The sequence below is a fragment of the Poecilia latipinna genome, unplaced genomic scaffold (genome assembly GCF_001443285.1).
Source record: "Poecilia latipinna isolate Pla-1442-1.1 unplaced genomic scaffold, P_latipinna-1.0 Scaffold258, whole genome shotgun sequence".
Taxonomy (NCBI): domain Eukaryota; kingdom Metazoa; phylum Chordata; class Actinopteri; order Cyprinodontiformes; family Poeciliidae; genus Poecilia; species Poecilia latipinna.
In genome coordinates, this window is record NW_015112874.1 from 561,623 (window position 1) to 580,185 (window position 18,563).

Here is an 18,563-nt window from a genome sequence, read left to right on the forward strand (position 1 = left end):
CCCCTTTTTTGTTTTTTTGGGGTCGTTTGTCTGGGCCCCTTGTTTTGCAAAAACCATTCTTTTTTTTTTTTTTTTTTTTTTTTTTTTTTTTTTGTGAATGGAAACTTTTTCAAACAGCTGAGGTTTTTTTTATTTGTTTTTTGCAAATGCGAGGAAAAAGAAAAACTATTGGCTTTCTTTCAGCCAGCTCTCTGACAGTGTGCTGCAATCAAGCTTGGATAGGATTACTTTGTGCTCAGTGCAACTCCAGTCACTCAAGCTCTCCAAAGTGCATGACACCCCGAAAATTCAAGTAGTTTTGAAACTGCAACATGTCAAAACTCTGGTTTAACTTGATTCCTACATAGACTCAGTTTGTATGACCATTTTTAAAAGGACATTTGCAAGCACTTATCCACTTATTTCTAAGAAAAGAAACCCAAACATATTTAAGATGAAAGATGAAAGAAAAAGACTTAAATGTTTTTTGTTTTGTTTTTTACATAGGTTTGACAAATGCAAAATTTAATTTCCCTACAAACAGGAATAAAATGCAAAGCATTTTCTGATTTCCTTTTGTTCCCTTTTGGGAAAGGATGATGATATTTGAATAAAATCCCCTGGCAGCCAGAAGAAGCAAGATGGCTACTGGTTAGGAATATTTGTAGAAAAAAAAGAGTTTCTCTCTTTTAATACACCTTTAGGAGGAAGATGTTGCAATAAGAAAACCTTGGTGTTTGCGTGGCACCATGTGGAAAGTTCTATCCTTCTGCCTGAACTCCAGAAATTAAGCTGCTGAGAAGTAGCGCAGTCTACTCCACACTCAGGCTGTATTTGTGTGATCAAAAGCTGCACATCTGAAGAGAAATGGGCGTCGTTAGTGTTGTTGGTCTTGTAAACCACCAGGGATTCGGCATTATACATCTGAGTTTAGTTTTTTTAATTAGGACGGAGCAAACTAATCAACACATCTGCAACACACATCGGTATATAAGCCTGAAACTGGCACAATAGCTGATCTGTAATCTTTGCAATTTTGTCTCTTATAAGCTGTGTAGGGTTGTGCAATTTTGGATTGCTTGAAATTATCCCGCACTAAGCACATTTCTGGACTCTTTAGTATTGCTTCTAACATCGGATAAATCGGAATCGAGTCCGTCGAGTAAGTGAACATCACCATCTTGGTTACATGTTGTGAAGCTTATGAGCCAGCTGTCCCCAAAACTGTCTGCTTCTTCTCTCGCCTTATTTTGACACAGAGTCAGACAGACAGACGGACGGACCCGACCACCCTCTTAGACCGTCTCTCAGCTCCCTTTTGTCTGCCTGTCTCACAGCATTACCCCTACAGTTGTGTTCTCCTAATTGCTGTGCACCCTGCAGAGAAGAGAGACTATCTTCAGAGGCTGTGGGGGGCAGGGGCATTAGTAATGATGAGGTGTTTTTTTTTTGTTTTTTTTCCTTAAAAAAATGGTGCTCTACTTTAATAGTGAGATATGAACTGAGTCTTTTTATTTGACATGGAAGTCCATATATGCATCCGAGTACTGCTGGCCTATTCAGATTTGCCTCTGGGGGCAATGACAACATTTCTGGATTAGACTGTGCTCCTTCTGCTCATTGATCGACATCATTGGCATTGATATTTTATGGCTTCCTGTGGATGTTTTGAACATTGTGTTGTAGATATTGGCTCTTATTGAAAGCTAAAATGTGCTTTTTTTTTTTTAATTGCCACTTGTCATTTTCCACAGAAAATTCCTCAGCTGTTACCACAAAGTTGTTGACAGGATTTGGAGTTCTGATGCCAACAGTGACTCCCTTTTGGCAATTATCCTGCACTTATAAATGCACACGGTGTTCTCATTAGTGACTATAAATTGGATTTCTTTTTTTCTTACTTTCCCTCTCTCAGGCGCCTCTTCAGCCACCCCCGGGGTCTTCAGCCTCAGTGGTGGCGGCGGCGGCGGCGGCGGCAGCAGCAGCCTCAGGGACTCCCCAGTCACTCAAACTAACCTATCCAGAAACTCTGGACCGCATAAAGGAGGAGTTTCAGTTCCTGCAGACACAGTACCACAGGTGGGTGTGTAGCAAGTTGAAGGCTTTTTCCCCTGTACTGTTCTGCTACTTTGGCTTGGTGAAAGCAGGGTTTCCCGCTGAAAACTGGATATATCTGATGGTAGAGTAGCTAGGGCAGTCAACCAATGACCTGCTGTGATTTTTTGTTTAGAAATGTTAAAAGGTGATAAGAAATTTGAAAATATGACTAGGTAATTGTAAATTATTAGAAGCCTCTTAAAAAAGACAAAGGCAAAACATTTAGTTAAAATGTTTTTGTTTTTTTTGCACATCTGTTGCACTAATTAATCAGCCAAGGGGTCTTGAATCAAACTATTTAACGCTGGCCACATTTAACATAGAATAAATTAAAATGAAAATGATCTAAAATGGACAATAATGAGTGTTTATATGCTTGACGAAATATTGCCAGCGTACAAATTCTAGTATTTCATTAAGGTTTTGGTACTGATCAAAGCATGTGAGATGTAAACACAAATGCCACACATTAGTCTTCGGTCATAAAGCCACGGGGAGACGGCACCACTGGTGCAAGCTGAGTTCAATGTGTCAACTATAAACCTAGCTTAATCCATCTGTGATATCGCTAGGTCTGAGCGGCTTCTGAAAATACTACAATTCTGTTTTTATTTTATTTTTTTTACCTCAATATTGTAATTACAATTTAATATGTGACGTGTACAATGTTTTATGCATTTGTCATTTTTTGTAAACACTTTTTGAACATTCTTAAATGAACCTACCCAGCGGCACATTGCCTTGGATTAGAGTACTTTATTTTTAATAAGTGCAAAACATTTGTTAAAATTTTGCCTTTCCTGTACAGTAAGATTTAAATCTTTGTCAATGTAACCCATCATTAGACTCTGTTATGACTCCTAAAAGGCTTGATCAGAAATCAGTTGTTGCAAAAGAAAAAAAAAACCTGAGCATCATCAACAAATGGGCATTGTGTCTTTCGCTATGAACTCTATTATTATCAGAGTTATTTTCACATGCCTTTTCAAATCATGTTCATAAGGAGTAATATTTCCAAACTGTTCGGTCTGTGACCCGTGTCGGCTTGTACTTTGCTTACTTAAAGTCGAAGCACTGGTTGCTAGCATTCTATCTAAGCAAATATCGTAAATGTCTTTGTGGTGTTGAATTGATAAAAGTTCGTAGTGTTATCTTGAGAGGTAGCAACATTGTGCAGCACATCTTTTTATAGCCAAATAATTCCACATAGCAGACATGTAACCCCTCTTTGTGTCCACAAAAAGGGGATGCAGGAAATTGAACAAAAAATTCAGATATTCAGATATCACAGGTGTATAAAAAAAATCTCTTTAAAATAAATAAACAAACAATCCTTAGCCTGACGGTGGGGAAAGTAAAGCCTGGTGACGCATCAGGCTTATGTACACTGTGCAAGTGTCATTGTTGGGTGGGATGGTACAAAACCTGTTCATTGATGTGCTTTTCCATTACATGACATCAGCATGTCATTCTAAATGTTGGTCCAAGTTAAACTTTCTGGTTTTGCAACATACTTTTCAGTTTCACACCCAATCTTTACCACAACTCCGAGTTGTTTTTTGCTGTGTACTGACTGTATGGTTAACGTGATGTGCAGGAATGTTCCCTGAAAGCTTTTGAATGTGGGGATTTGGGTTGCTTATGTAGCATCCCCCCCCTCCCACTATACTCTGTTTTTCTGGCACACCTTCACATGGTTCCCACCCCCTGACTTCTCTCCTCTCATCCTGCTTTGATTTTCAGTGACCAGAGTCTCTTTCTATCCCACTTCAAGCTTCTTTTGTACACACACACTCAGCATCCCCCCCAAAGCCCCCCCCCAAAAAAAACTTCTATACCCCATGGCTACTGTTGCCCTGTTCAAACAAATGTGTGTTTGTGTGTGTTCTTATTTCTCTCTCTTCTTTGCTCGCCACAAGTTGAAGTGTAAACTCAACAAAACTGAGACTAGGGCCTAGTCTTTCCTCCAATAAAATATGTTGTGCCTGTTGGGCCAGTTAGGCTTTTCCTGGCTAATACGATTTCCAGTTTTAATAATTAAAGCTGCTGATTCCGAATTTGATTAATACTCTAAGAAAACTACTGAACAGGGTCAACAAAAATGGACTAGTGCACTTAGGATGTGGAAAAGATGCCACTGAATCTACATCTTTTCCACCTTTCATTAATTCAGGATGTTTTTAGCTGCTTCACTTTTCAAGAAAAGATCATTTGCAATGCCATGGGTATCCAACTCCAAATGGTTCATATACATTCTGGAATAGTATGGATTTTCATTTAAATATTTTCTAATTTCCTGCCTCTTATCTGTCTAAAACCTTTTTCCACATGTCCATCAATCTGTTGGTCCACTCATTTATCCGTCAGTCTGTCCAGCCGTTTGGCCCTTTACTCATAGCAGTTGTTTTCAAACAGGATTTTACTCTTAAAATAAACCAAAATGTTTTAACATTTTAAATGATCTGTGGCGTCTTTATACTTGGGTACTACAAGTATAAGAATTGTAATCCCTCAGTCTTTGTGTGTGTTATAAAGCGTAGACCGCTACCTTAAGACTTAAGCTCAAACGATAAAACGGTACAGCTTTGCTGTAAAGCGTTCACGTTTTCACTAAGATGCTTTTCCTTCTGGGAAATCAGTGAATTGTCCTCTATGAGAGCAACCTATCTCTTCAACTTCTAGCTTTAAATACCAGTTTTTTACTAAATTGGTACTAAAACGGTTCTATTCGACAGTGCTGCTCTTACTCTGCCTTTAAGTGTCAAGTTAAAGATTTAGTTTCATTTCTGCCTAATGTGACGCTATATCTGAGCTTATATTATATCTTTCTGTCTTAGCAGCCATTGTTGATACTTAAGTGATTTTAAGCTTTACTCCAAATATTTGACTGTTCATTAATTAGCAGTAAGAATCTGGTATAGTTTTATTGCATCACTTAATGCAGACTGAGGGCTTTTTATGTTCGTTTGCACAATCACCAAGTAGCCCAGTCATGCATGTCAACATCTCAAGCCACACGCTGCTCAGAGGTCATAAAACATCCATTAAGTTGTAAAAGGAAAAGTCATCATTTCAACAAAACCCCTCGACTCTTCCCTTAGCGCTGTAACTCTTGTTGGCTATACGTTATCCATGGCTGGGTTCAGTTTGGCTCCAGTTTTAGAAAAGACCAGCAGCAGTTGGCAGGATTAGCAGTGGCCTTGTATAATCCAACAGGTTGTTGCACAGAGCTGCATCTCTGATTGCAGACTGCACCTTCATGTAATCAGACCCACATGGACACAATTCACCCTGGAGGCACAACATGACCCCAATGCCCACACAAATAGACGCACTGATCTATTCATGTACACTTCAGACTAATGCATGTACTCAGACTCCAATTATCGTCACACAAATAGATGTTGTCCTGAAACGGCAGAGCTCGGTTGTGTTGTTTTGCTTCAAGGAAGATGTTTATATTCTTATGTTGGATTAGACAGCAGAAGAGTCAGTGGAGGGATTAGGGTTGATGGATTGCAACTTGGTTTTGTGTCTAACTGGGTGTGTGGCAAGGGTCATGTCAGAGGGCAAATTTCCTAAATTGATGTTTTGTTTCTCTGAGATGGGGAGAAAAATTACCAACTAGGCTAAAGACAGGGAAGAGTTAATTAATTAAAGGGTCAATGGTGTGCCAACTACTCCTGTATGTGGGAGTGTGTGTGTGTGGTTGTGTTTCAACTATCCAAACAGGCTGTAATCAGCAAACTGAAGGGAAGCGGGAGGAGCTGCTGACAGAGCTCTCATTACTGTAATTTTCAGTCTCTGCAAACACACACAGGTTGTTCTTGGTGACTGCGAGCACTACGCTGTGTGTGTGCGCGCTCTGCGGAGTCAGATAGGCTCTCCACTTACCTCTAATATGCTGCCACTCATCTCTAAAGAGCTCCTCCACTCTTCTCTGCCCAAATACTACAAGGCAGTTGTAACCACCCATGCACTGACTGTGTGTCATTTTAAGATTGTGTCGATCGATTAATCATTTATTCTTCATTAGTACAAATGATGATTAAAAATAGTCAAAAGGGTTGAAATTAACTGGTATTGAGGCGTAAGCTAGGTAAGCTTGCCTGCTTCAGGGAGTTTTCATTTTTGTATACTGATTTTATTTTTTTTTTAATATCTATATATGCTTTAATCTACTCAAAAGATTATTCAAGTCAGCATTCCTTATACACTCATACCTTTTTCAACATATAGCCACTTCATTTCTTATAGTTTGTTGAAATCTAAATTTTGGAGATGAGCTTCCTTAAGTTTGAAGACTTAACTTGGCTCGTTTGTCTTGCTTTACCCCTGAAAAACTGGTTTAGTAGCAGTAATTCCTAAGGTGTGTTTCCTCTATGCCATTTCAACAGAACTTGATTACATGAGTGCTTATGGAAAACGACAAAGCGGAAACATCGCAGAGGTTCTAGCCCATAGTTGTGCGGAAAGTGACTTAGGCCCTTTCTCCACCGGTGTGGCTTTAAGTGGTTTTTTTTTTTCTTTTCCCCAGTCAGCGTTGGCCAGATTTGTCTCAATTTGCAGATCCTGCTCGGTTCCTCCAGTCTTTTTAAACCTCGGGGGTGGCGTAAGCCAGGCCAACTCGGGTATTGCGGGCAAGCTATTGCACTCCTTAATTGGGCCATGGATTTATGTTCCTGGACAAGCGAAGATGGTGGTGCTTGCAGAAAAGTGCATTTGGTGTCAACTGGACGGGGCAACCTGCCACAGGCGCACATACCGAAAAATTTTTGGAGAAGCTAGCCGACGAAGTTAAATGTGAAAATGACCTCCACAGCTCCTGTAGAGTTATGTTCCTACTTTCTTGCCCACGTTCTTGCCAGTATTCACGCCCACATAATGAGGAACACTGTGCCGATGGAGACGCACCCAACCTGGCTAGAACCGAACATTAACCGGTTAGCATCTCAGTGGAGAAGGGGTTCTTGGTAAAACAGCTCCTTGAAGAATATTTTGTTTGGGACTGAAAATTGTGGCTTTAGGTCAACAAAACCTTCCTCCTATGGTATCAAAGCAGCTGTGATCTAAAACCTTAGTAAAGTCACTCATATGTGTTAATCTGTCACTGCAGAAACGTGCTGATCCTGATGTTCTGTTTACCTACCTTAGTGGAAAAGAAGGTTAAATACATCCTACGCCAAGAGGGGAAAAAAGTAAATGTCCACCAACCAATCAATAACCAATACTTCATCAACACATTGGATTAAGATCACAGTCAACGTATGGTCTTTACTTCTGATACTTTTACAGTAGTTACTCTTGCAAACAGAATTAAAGATCTCTTAACTCATTGATCCATATTTCTATTGAGTTGCAGTTTTTATTCGCACCTTAGAACCTAAAGGCTGTAAAACATTTCAACAAACTATTAAAAAAAAAAAAAAAACCTTTTAAGTTACTTGACTGGAGGATTTGCTCACTGTACCACAGACGACCACAAGCAGAGATCTGTAATTTAAAGTCTGTTACAGCTAAAGTTGACAGAAAAGCTGAATTGTGAAGCTATTTTCTCTTGCAAAATATAGAAATTATTAGACATTGGCATCAGCACTACAATTAAAATCTGTCTGAACTCTCTCCATGTCCTCCTTTTTAAAATGGCGATGGATGAACTCGGTGTTGCAGTTCTGTTGGAAGATGAGCAAAGACTTTAAATTTATGTTGTATATCTCACCTTCTTTCTCTTCTCTGTGATTTTAGTCGTGTTTACGCTTTAAATCCAGCAACAGTCTGCTCGTACAAACTATACTTTGACTTAATTACTCCATCGACCCTCAAAGTTGGCTTGCTCATGTGCAAGTAAACTTATTCACCAAAAAGAAGCCAGATTTCTGCCTTAGTATTTTGTGAAAGGAGTCATCTGTTTGTTTTAAAACTACAGTTGACATCCTATATGCTGGCTTGTAAGTGGCTTTTAATAAATCTATTTGATCATATTATGTAATTTAATTTTAGAAACCATGATATTTTTACTCACGGTTAACATATTGTTTCTTACTGATCCATGCCTAGTCCTAAATCAACATTTTTTATTTATTTATTTTTGCTCCAGACCTGATATAACGCCATTTTATTCTTAAAACCAATTCGTTCTTGTATCTTTTACTCCTTCAAAAAAAGATAAATAAAGCATTTTTTTCTTTGTTTAATTGGCTAACCCTACATTTCTTGCCAGTTTTTAATACTTGACATCTGGGGATTGTTGTTCAGCACTGGAGCTTTAGTCCGGTATGTACCCAAAAAGCACAGATTGAACAGGCACCGCAGAATTGTGCATGAGTTTTTAAGCATTTGATGGAACAAATTCGTCAAAATGCTTACGTCGTGCCAAGTTTTAAGCTCAAAATCTGTATGATTGTAGAGCTGACACTAAGCACCTTTATCCATCTATTGTCTTTGTCATCTGCTTTGTCCTGTTCAGGGAGACGGGCAGGGCTGGAAGTTGTCCCAGCAAACGGCTCACAGGAGGCCATCGCAGCCAAGTGGACATGACTTGTTGATCAATGTCAGTTTAGACTGCCAGTTTGCCCAGCATGCATGTTTTTGACTGGGGAATCCCGAGGGTACTCAAAGAAAACCCACACATGTATTGGAGAATTAAAGACCTCCAGCATGGATCTCATGAGACGAACTGGTAAAAGTTTTGGTACCTTTTGGACGAGACGTCGTCCAGTTGATATTGAGGATTGTTGCGGGTTTTAAAAAACAGTTTCACACCAGCTAAGTTGTTTATCTTTCCGTTTAGAGGGTTTAAAGTTCTTTTGATGAGATGCTGGCGTGACTGGATGGTACTATAGAGTAGAACAGTGTTACCATTGCCTTCCTTGTTCCTGTGCATTGCTGGTGACAGAGATGTAAGAGGGCTACTGCAGTTTTTATCTCATTTTGTGACAAATTTGGTTGTTGAAAAACTCTTCTGGTTCGAGCGTGGAAACCAGAGACCAGCTAACCTCAGCTTGTTTTTCAACCTAATGTTTATCATTAAAGAGCAGAACTGCAGAAGAGGCATTATTTTGTCTCTGCTATTGAATTTATAAGTTAATTCTATATTTTTTTTAACCAAAATGATCAAAAATAAGAACCGTTAAGGATAAAAGAATTGCAAGCTGTATTTTAATGGCAGTATGAATAATTACTGCTCTCCTGTTTTGCAGACAAAACAAATTAGATTTGTTTTAATACCGTGTTATACCATACTTGGCATTTTTACTCGAGGCTAAACTGAGGGAAACTCAAACCAACTCATTCCTACCCTGGACGAGCAGGCTGTCCATCACAGGACAAATGAGGCAAACGACTATTCATACCAACATGTGTTGGACAGTGTTGAATAAAATGTGACCATTATTTTTTATATTTAATTACTTGGTTTTCAACATTGCCATCTAAATGCTTACGATGGGAGGATGAAAGAACATGGAGGAGAAACATTTTTCAGGACAAATAAAGATGTTTATTTTATTTTTTTCATCTGTGCTATATTTAGGAGAGGACGCTGTTGAATCCTACATTTTCACTCATCTACTCTCGGTTCTCTGCCTTTTAGTTGATATTTAGTTAGATGTGTTTAGTTGTCAGAGTTGTTTAGTCTGTTTTTAGCTTGTAGCATTTCGTCGAGATCTACTTGTATACAAGTTCAGTTTCACCTAAACGTTGTCACAGTGCACCTAAGTGAAAAGTTAGATGACCAATTAGTCTGGACCTCAGCTTGCTAATGAGTTGGAACAGGCAATTTTTCTTAAAAAAAAAAAAAAAAATAAAAAAAAAATTTGATTTACAGACATGTCTTGAAAATAATTGTATTGGTTTGGTCAGCCACATTAAAGTCTTGGACTTATCTGTGTGTGTTCTTGACTTGATCTTGGCCGAGGTGGTTTTGAGTGCAACACCACCTACAGGCTCCTGTTTTCCTTTATACTGTCCAATTATTTATGCCAGACAAACATGTTCATATAGAAAATTCCCTTTTGGAAAATAAAATCAATATTTTTTTCAAATTAACACAGGATCTTTTTCCAATAGCAAATGCACCACTTCAAATGTTTACGAAATTTTTCTCAAGGAATAGAATTAGCTGCTTCTGTCTGCAGGCTTTCATTAATGCATGTGGGTGTTCTCTGCTGTTTATTTAGCAGCTCTCTGTCTATTTGGCTCTTTATATACTTGATATATTCTAATTTTTGCACAGTTTCTATGTGCTTGTGTTTATATTCTGCATGATGCTATTGTGTGACAATCCGTGTGCATTTTTAGATGCTCCCATATTGTGTGTGTGTGTGTGTGTGTGTGCGCGTGTGTGCGTGTGTGCGTGTGTGTCTAGTTGCTGTGCGGTACTGACAGAGCTGTCTGGCTGCCTGCAGATTTGTAGCACATTCAGCTGATCATCTTATCTCCTGTCACCGCCAGTGAAAGATTGGAGCGTCCAAGCCCACCACAGACACACACACTCGTGTCATATCTGCTCTCGTGTCTTTCTCCTGCTCGCTCATTCAGTCTAGTTTCATCCCCTATTTGCCGTCTTTCTCTTCGTCCTCTGGAACTTCTCTCCCTCCTCTCAGTAAACGGTGCTCTGCCAAACACTAATTATTACAGGCAATCACTCCAACAAGAAATGCCTACTTCCTATGCTTCTCTCCTCCTCTCTCTCTCCCTCATTTACTCCCTCCATCTAACTCTTTTGTGCTCCCACAGTCACATAATGGTTACACACTCGCACTGTAATTTCATTCCTTGAAGTCCATTTTGTGAGGAAAGGTTATTGCTTTCTTGGTGCAACCTGCAGGTCTTTTCCTAAGCAGAAGAGCCGTCAGCCTGTGGGTGGATGTCTATACATTAGCAGTGCAGCTTTTTAAAGCTATTGTCCAGTGCCAGACACTAATTTTTCAGGTGTAAAGAGAGGTTTTCTGTCTATGACTTGTGTTGAGATTTATTAGCCAGAAACTAAATGTGCTGAATCAAGTGGATTTTGACTTTGGACATTTTAAACGTGCATGTGAGTGTGTGTGTGTTTGTGTGTGTGCATGTTCTTGAGGATGCAGATACTTTCTGTATCAGAGATTTCCAAAAACATTCTGTCAACATTTCCAAATCCAGCTTCTGCCATGCTGGACAAAACGGTAAAACAGAGCAACTTTGTTGTGCTATGGTTAGCCTACGAATAATACAAAGTGTTGACAATCTGCCAAAGCATAGAGATCAAGGAACATTTATAAAACATGTTCTATGCATTTTAATTCAGTGTTGCTGCTCTTTAGTTTGGTTTTTCTCCTTTTCATTCTGCTTCATAAACTAGTTAAAATGAGTTAAAATAATCATGTTAATAATAATGGTAGTGAGAGAAACTAAAAAGTGGTCCTCTGGCAGCTAGCTATCTGGTGACTAAGTTATCATTTAGTTGGATGTTTGCACCGTGTAGAAGGTTCTGGTTTGTATGACGTTAAATGCCATGTTTTAAGGATGGTTAACACAACCTACAGTATCATCTCGGCTAGGGCTCATCAATAAATCATATATCGTGATAGATGGAGGATCAATATCAACAGAAAATATGATACAAAGTTCAACTCTGGTCCAGAACTCCACAGCACTCTGGGATGTAGATGGAGGAACTTCTCACCTTCTCATGGCCAGCTAAGCTAGGTCAGTGGCATCAACTAACTAACCTCCTCTTTGGTTGCCTAGCAACAACCTGTTGACTTGTGCAGCAGCAGTTTCAGGTTTTACCTCTGTGTCTCATAACTGCTTAAAAATAAAATAACGGTGCTGAGTGAGTGAGTATAACTGGACAAACCAGAAAGGTGACCAATGCTCACGTCTAATCAGTAATTATCCGTCTAACCCACTGATTGTGGGACAATCAGTGTCGATTGTCCCACAATCAGTGGGTTTCTGGTTCGATTCCCTGTGTCGTTTTGTCTCTATAGGCAAGACACTTCACCTGCCTTGCCTGCTGGTGGTGGTCAGAGGATCTGGTGGCGCTGCTGCATAGCAGCTTCGCCTCTGTCAGACTGCCCCTGCTGTGGCTACTATCCAGTAGTTTGCCACCATCGGTGTGTGAATGAAGTATGACGTGAATGTAGTGTAAAGCAAAGGACCTGATAAGAAGCACAAGCCATTTATCATTTATGTTTCTCAGTCATATCGTCCAGCCCTAATCTCGGTTTGTAAAAGCACCTGATTTCTCTGTGCATTTCTAAATATGGATTATTTTCTCCCTTTTAAAAAAAAAAAAAAAATAAGATTTTCATGTTGGATCTAATTTGTGGGAAAATTAAGTACACTAAAATATTAAGTAACATCAGTAAGTTGACGTCTATAACTTCTGTGTGCAATCAGTATGTGAAGTTGGGGGAGTAGTCAAAGCATTTCAAGTTTTTTTAATGTTATAAATTGAATATAAAAAAAAAAAAAGAAAGAAAAAAGAAACTGGTAGCTCCTTCTCAGCCCAGCTGTGAGCGAATCGTGCCGAGAGCCAATTCCACTGTAATAAAATCTGGAGAGCGGGTGTGGGGTTTAATCCTCGCAATACTTCTTCCACCACTACCTCCTCCTTACTTGTCGTCCTGCCTCTCTCCCTCACCTCCCTTGTCTGCTCAACTGGCTGGCAATGATAAATGAGTCAATTATGAGCGTGTGCGCACGCGGCACTAGAGGAAGGGAGCGGATGGGGACGTTATTACCTGTTGCGGCTGGGGGTAATGTTGCGGTATTAATCATATTCTAATTTTCTCCCACCAAACGACCCTCTTTCCACCCACCTCCAGTGTCCTACCTCTCTGCAACAACAACCAGCCCCCAACCCCCCCAACCCACCCTCCTGTTACTCGCCCCCACATAATCAATCAATCTGCTACCTGCAAACAAGTCGGTGTAAACTGCCAAGGGCCCAAATGTTCTGGCTTGCTTGGGAGGGAGCTTAGAGGTGGGGTGCAGCAGCAGAGAATTATTTTTGAGGCAGAATGAGCAGGAAACATAAAAGGGACAAATTTATGGGTCTGGACTTGGAAACGCCTAACTACGGGTCCAGTTTTTGCAGGACAGCAGCTTTGGATGCAGGAAAAAAAAAAAGAAAAAAAAAAGGATTTTCTTCTCTGATTTTCTTATTTGCTCCACTTAAAGCTGGAGCTACAACTTGAATTAAAAATTCAATGTGAATGAGGAGCAAATTGACACTTAAGACAGAAGGGTTTGCAGATAATTAGGAAAGCAGTCAAATGGGAAAGAAGGTCCATGGATGTACTGAAAGTTGTCCAGAGAGAGGGAGGAAGTGCGAGGAGCAAAGAGACACCTTGGATGTGCCTCCCTGCAGTCTTGGCTGGGTTTCAGGCTCCAAGCGTGACTTTGTCTATTTCTGCTCTGCTCTGAGGTGATAATGGGCTGTCAGCACTCCAGTCACCCTGCTCCCTCCTCCCCAGTGAGCGATGAAGGGACAGAAGTGGAAAGGGGAGGGGGACGAGCACAGGGCTGGAGGAGTAATTTGTTATGTCGCTAATTGCATTGTGTATTTTTATTCGGAGGATGATACACCAAACAGTTTGTTTTTCTGCTCTCCTCTGTTGCAGTTTGAAACTGGAGTGTGAGAAACTGGCCACGGAGAAGACCGAGATCCAAAGACACTACGTTATGGTGAGACGCCTCTTCCAAAAACAAACGCAGCGCCAAGTCACAGAAATCGCTTTCAACTGTTTGTAGCTGCCACATAGCCAAAGAAAAAAAACAAAAAAAAGAGAGAGATTGAAATTTCAAAACTGGAATATGCATGCACATAAAATTATTTTGTCTGCTTATCAGACAAACTGAAAGTTTATGATCCCACATTTTGAGAAGTTTTACTTCATTTCAAGAGATTATTCCAAATACCATCAGAGCAATAGTAGTTTTAATCTTTTTTTTTTTTTTAATGTAATCATCCACAATGTTACTATGAGGCAAAGACGATGTGAATCTTTTCTTAATGCATGTATGTAGGTTTATTTTCCAGAATTATTTTTTTATAGATGAACTAATGAATGATGTAGCAATAGGATTTTAACATTAGACTAGTAATTTGTTGAACAAAGAAAATTCCCTGAAGTTGGTCAGCACCCTGTTAAAGGTTTGTGTGTGTGTGTGTGTGTGTGTATGTTGCAATAATCCCACCTAGAGCTGTGTTGAATCACAGTCATCTTTACAATGCTGTCTGAAAAACTGCAACATTAACTGTACATGCGCAATACAAAAAGTTTTTTTTTTTTTTTTTTTTTTTTTGTACTTTTTGGCTTCCAGTCAACTAAATACGAGTTGAAGAAAATGGAGGCACCAGCTCTGACATACCAGTTTAAATTCTGACACCCTGTTTTTCCTAGAAGGACTAAAACACTGACGAGAGAAGTACAGGTTGATGTTAAATATTATCTTTGGTTTTTAGTGCTGTAAAAAGTGTGTTAAAGTACACGTTATATGTTGCTTATACTAAAATGAGTTGCCGTTCTTAGTATTGCACGGATTGGTTCCTCGAAGTTTGTTGCCCTTGCTGCTGTCAGATAAAGAGGTTGGGAGCCACAGCAGTGCAACGAGAGCCGTACTAAGTTCAAACAAGCCAGTTTCAATGTGTTCATGCATGGTTCACATGAAGTCTGCAGTCCACGTTTTTAAAAGCAACAAGTTTTCATAAAATGAGGAGGAAAAAAAAAACATTTTTTTTTTAAGTACAATAACACAAGGAATTGGCAGCTCCTCAATATTTTCATTTATGTTGTACTTTATTATCGATATCTAATTATTTTGTGTGTATTACATTTTATAGATGAAACATTTTCACTTGGGTTGATTTGCTTTGTTGCCACAATTATGGAGCTGAAGTTTTCCGGAACAATGTCATGAAATCATAGCGGGGGGGGGGAATACTCAAAAGAATAAATTTTCTGACATGTACTCAAACAGCAGATTATTTTTTTTCTGTATGAATGAGGGGCCAAAACCCTTGGTCCATCTTTGAGTTTTAAGTCTGCCATCCCCCCATGCCCTCCCCATGCCAAGTCTTGATTTACTTGTGATCAGAGCCAAGAAGCAGCACAGCTGACGGAGTGTGAGCTGCCCAGAACCTGCTGTTCCAAAAAAACAGCTATGTGGCAATCCTGGCACGGAGTCTAAGCTTGTGAGGGGGAGGAGATGGTAGCTGGCATCGGCTCTTTTTTGCCGGCTGATGATTTGGGGTAGTTTGGATGTTGCTAAGCAACAGGCGAAACTTGGCAAAGAGCTCCTAGGCGGAGCTGCCAGGGAAGGCATCTTTTATGGAGGCTTAGAGGCAAACACACACACACAGGCAGAGGAGTGTGTGCTCACTCGCATGGCTCGATTTAAAACGTACTCGCACCAAAGCATGCAAAGCACATAGGTGAACACGCCCACACAGTTGTAGACTTGTGCTTGAAACACAAATACGCACACACACACACCTGCACTCACACACACACACACACACACACACACACACACACACACACACACACACACACACACACACACGCATATGGATGCTGACTGCCAGGAGAAATATCTGGAGACAGGGGACCCCTGCCATCTCCTCTTCCAGCCTGCCAGCCTGTTTTGGCTGCTCCACTGCCAATCTCCTCTCCCCACTACCAGCCGCACTGAAAAGCAAATGTCAGCCTGTCACTTTTCAAAGCATCTGACTTTAAAATGCTCTCCTTTTTGTCCATCTCTGAGGGAAGAGAGGCATCCTCAGCCATCTCCGTGGCATTCATCTCCTCCGGCGTGTCTCGCAGCTCCTCGCGCTTTAAGATAAAAGCAGCGGTCCAGCGGCTCACATTAGACCTGATTATCGCTGTAGTTCGTCCAACCACTATTTCAGTGCATCGATTTGTATTTCTGGCTTAGGTTGAAGTGACACTAGAGCTGCTTCAGTGCCTCTGACTTCAGCAGTCGAGGTTAAATTAGTGGCGATGTGCTTTTAGGGACATACGGCACCTCGGCGTGCACATGGTTGCAGTCGGATGAGTCTGGCAGCAAAAAGTTTCCACTGGTTTGAATTCTTTTTTTCTCTGTAGTTTTATTTGGAGCATTTTTTGGATTTGGTCATTATAGACAGATTTATGCAAAGCACAAAACCTCTCTTTTCTAATACCCTGTTGTTTTATGGGTAAGCCTAACGAAGGTGTGTAGAAATGAGCACTCACCTGTTTTACTACATAGTGATTATTTTGTTGTTGTTTTTGGGATCGGAGGCTCAACATGTTCTGTGACTGTGCTGACGGTGAGGTTGTTAAAGTCTAATTTGTTTTCCTTTGTGTCTGTCCCATTCCTGTCTGCTGCACAGTTATGCTCATGAAGTGTTTGTATCTAATACAACATCACAAATATGCGGCTTGGATAAAGTACCTTGGTTATCATAGCAGAAACATCAGCAGACCGTTTGCTCTTCAGCTAACTCCCTTCTGACTTGCACAGTTTATATTGTACGTAGACCCTTAATGCATATTAGCCTTCTAGACACTGCATCACAGCAGTCCTTTGTGATGCATATTGAAATTTCAGTGATGCTTGCAAATCAAGATATTGTGCAGCTATAACTGATGCACAAAATAACTATCATATTGGTTAAGATTAAATGGTATTTGAGCACATCTTTGGAGTAAAGCTCTGATGGGAATGCGTTTCACTGTGACAGTTTACAAATATGTTGAGGATTCATTGTTCACTTTGGGTTTTTCATCTAAGCTCTTGGCAATAAAAGAATATCTCTGTTGACTCTGTTTTATGGCCATTTTAAACCAGAAGGATGAAACTGTAGGCATCTTTGGTTCGGCAGTAAATGAATAATCACCACTTCATATCTAAAAACCATTCAGCACGAAAAAAATCATTTCAGTCCTATTCTTTATTTTGTATAACTACGATCTTCTCCTAATCTTCTCCTTTTTGTTTCAGTATTATGAAATGTCCTACGGCCTTAACATCGAAATGCACAAACAGGTGAGTCATCTCCTGGTCTGCTGCTTTGCTCCGTTTCTCCTAAACTTTCTGAGGGGGGCGGGGGGGGTTCCTGATTTCTTTCACTAACATCCTTCTCAGCTCTGAGTAACTCTTGTTTCCCAAAAAAGTGTGTTTTTCTTTCTCTGCTGCTAATCTCGGTTTTCTGATGGACTTCTAGAGCATGTTTGCGCTGCGGAGGCGTTAATAAGATCCACAAACAGAATTCATTTCTCCACCACAGCTAGAGGAGTGCTCTGCCCTTCCCTCCTGCCCATTATTAATCCCCGTTTGTTTCTCCTGTCATTCCTGCACTGCTCGTCCCCCCACTCCCACTCACACACACCCCTCCCCCCCGGTCTTTCTGCCTTTTTTCTTAATGCTGTTATTTCTTAATATCTCCTTTTTTTATTATTATTATTTACACTATCCATGTCTCGTCTCCTCTCCATTGCTTCATTGATTTCTCCGTCTCCTGTTTGTCTGCATCCCCTCCTCCACCTCGGCCTCCTTCGCAGACATTCAGTCCATGCTGAATTTCACTTTAAATCAGGTCACTGCCTTCCTGCTGTCTACTCTCTATCTTTCTCCGCTCCCTTTCTTCATTTCGCCATCTCAATCGCTCCGCTTTTGACGCGCCGCCACTGCTGCCTTTCCCCTCCTCCCGCCTCCACCCAGTCTGAATTCTGCCCCCCCTCCCCTCCTCCGCCTTTCTTCTGTTTCTCTTTTAACCATTTCTCCCCTCCATCCCGCATCCGTCCTTCGACAGTCATTTCCTCAACCCACTGTGCCCCCATTCCTCCTCTTTTCTCTCCTCCGCCCCCTCTTTTCATTTCCCCTCTCCCATTTCATCCTACCCTTCTATTCTCCTCCTGTAGATTGCTCATGTTCTCTCCGTTTTCTCCCCCTCTCCTGAAGATGTCATTTAGTAGCTGAAGTTCTCTAACAAGAAATCATTGTGTCTCCCTGGGGGTGGGAGGCTTGTGGGGGGAAGGGGGGGGGGATGGATTCAGAGCATGGAGGGAAGAAGGGCAGGGGTTGGGAGTCCAATGGGGAGAGATGAGGCTAGTCAGAGCAATGAGAGAGGAACGCAAGGAAAAAAGAAGTGGAGGGAGGGGAGGAGTTCAGTCCAGCATCAATAAATCACTTAAGAGCGGGAGGCTGAGGGTGTGTGTTTGTGTGGAGGTGGAAATGCGCATGCATTCTCCCACACACAAACACCCACTTCAAAGAGTAGCTGCTGTCAACAAGATAAACAGCCTGCAGCCATAATGATGCTGTCATGATCTCTGCATGCATATCATTACTGGCCCTAACGGCCTGGTTGGACCGGCCACCGAACACACTGGTGTGTGTCAGAGCTAACACCACGGTGTACGTCACACTGATTACCGTCCGGATGGTAAGGAAGAATGGATAAATGGAGGGATAATGGAGGAAAAGTTTGCTGCTGGCAATGTTTTAGTGTGTCC

At 40.8% G+C, this 18,563-nt stretch overlaps 1 protein-coding gene across 3 annotated transcripts in view; it reads left to right on the top strand.

Annotated features, from left to right (window-relative positions):
* The window catches only part of tle2a (TLE family member 2, transcriptional corepressor a), a 53,338-nt gene that overhangs the window by 20,530 nt on the left and 14,245 nt on the right, over positions 1–18,563 (top strand). For all 3 annotated transcript variants that reach the window (XM_015033165.1, XM_015033166.1, XM_015033167.1), the window contains exons 2-4: positions 1,895–2,058; positions 13,683–13,746; positions 17,050–17,094. In XM_015033165.1, coding sequence (XP_014888651.1) covers positions 1,895–2,058; positions 13,683–13,746; positions 17,050–17,094 — 273 coding nt within the window. The remainder of the gene's footprint in view (positions 1–1,894; positions 2,059–13,682; positions 13,747–17,049; positions 17,095–18,563) is intronic.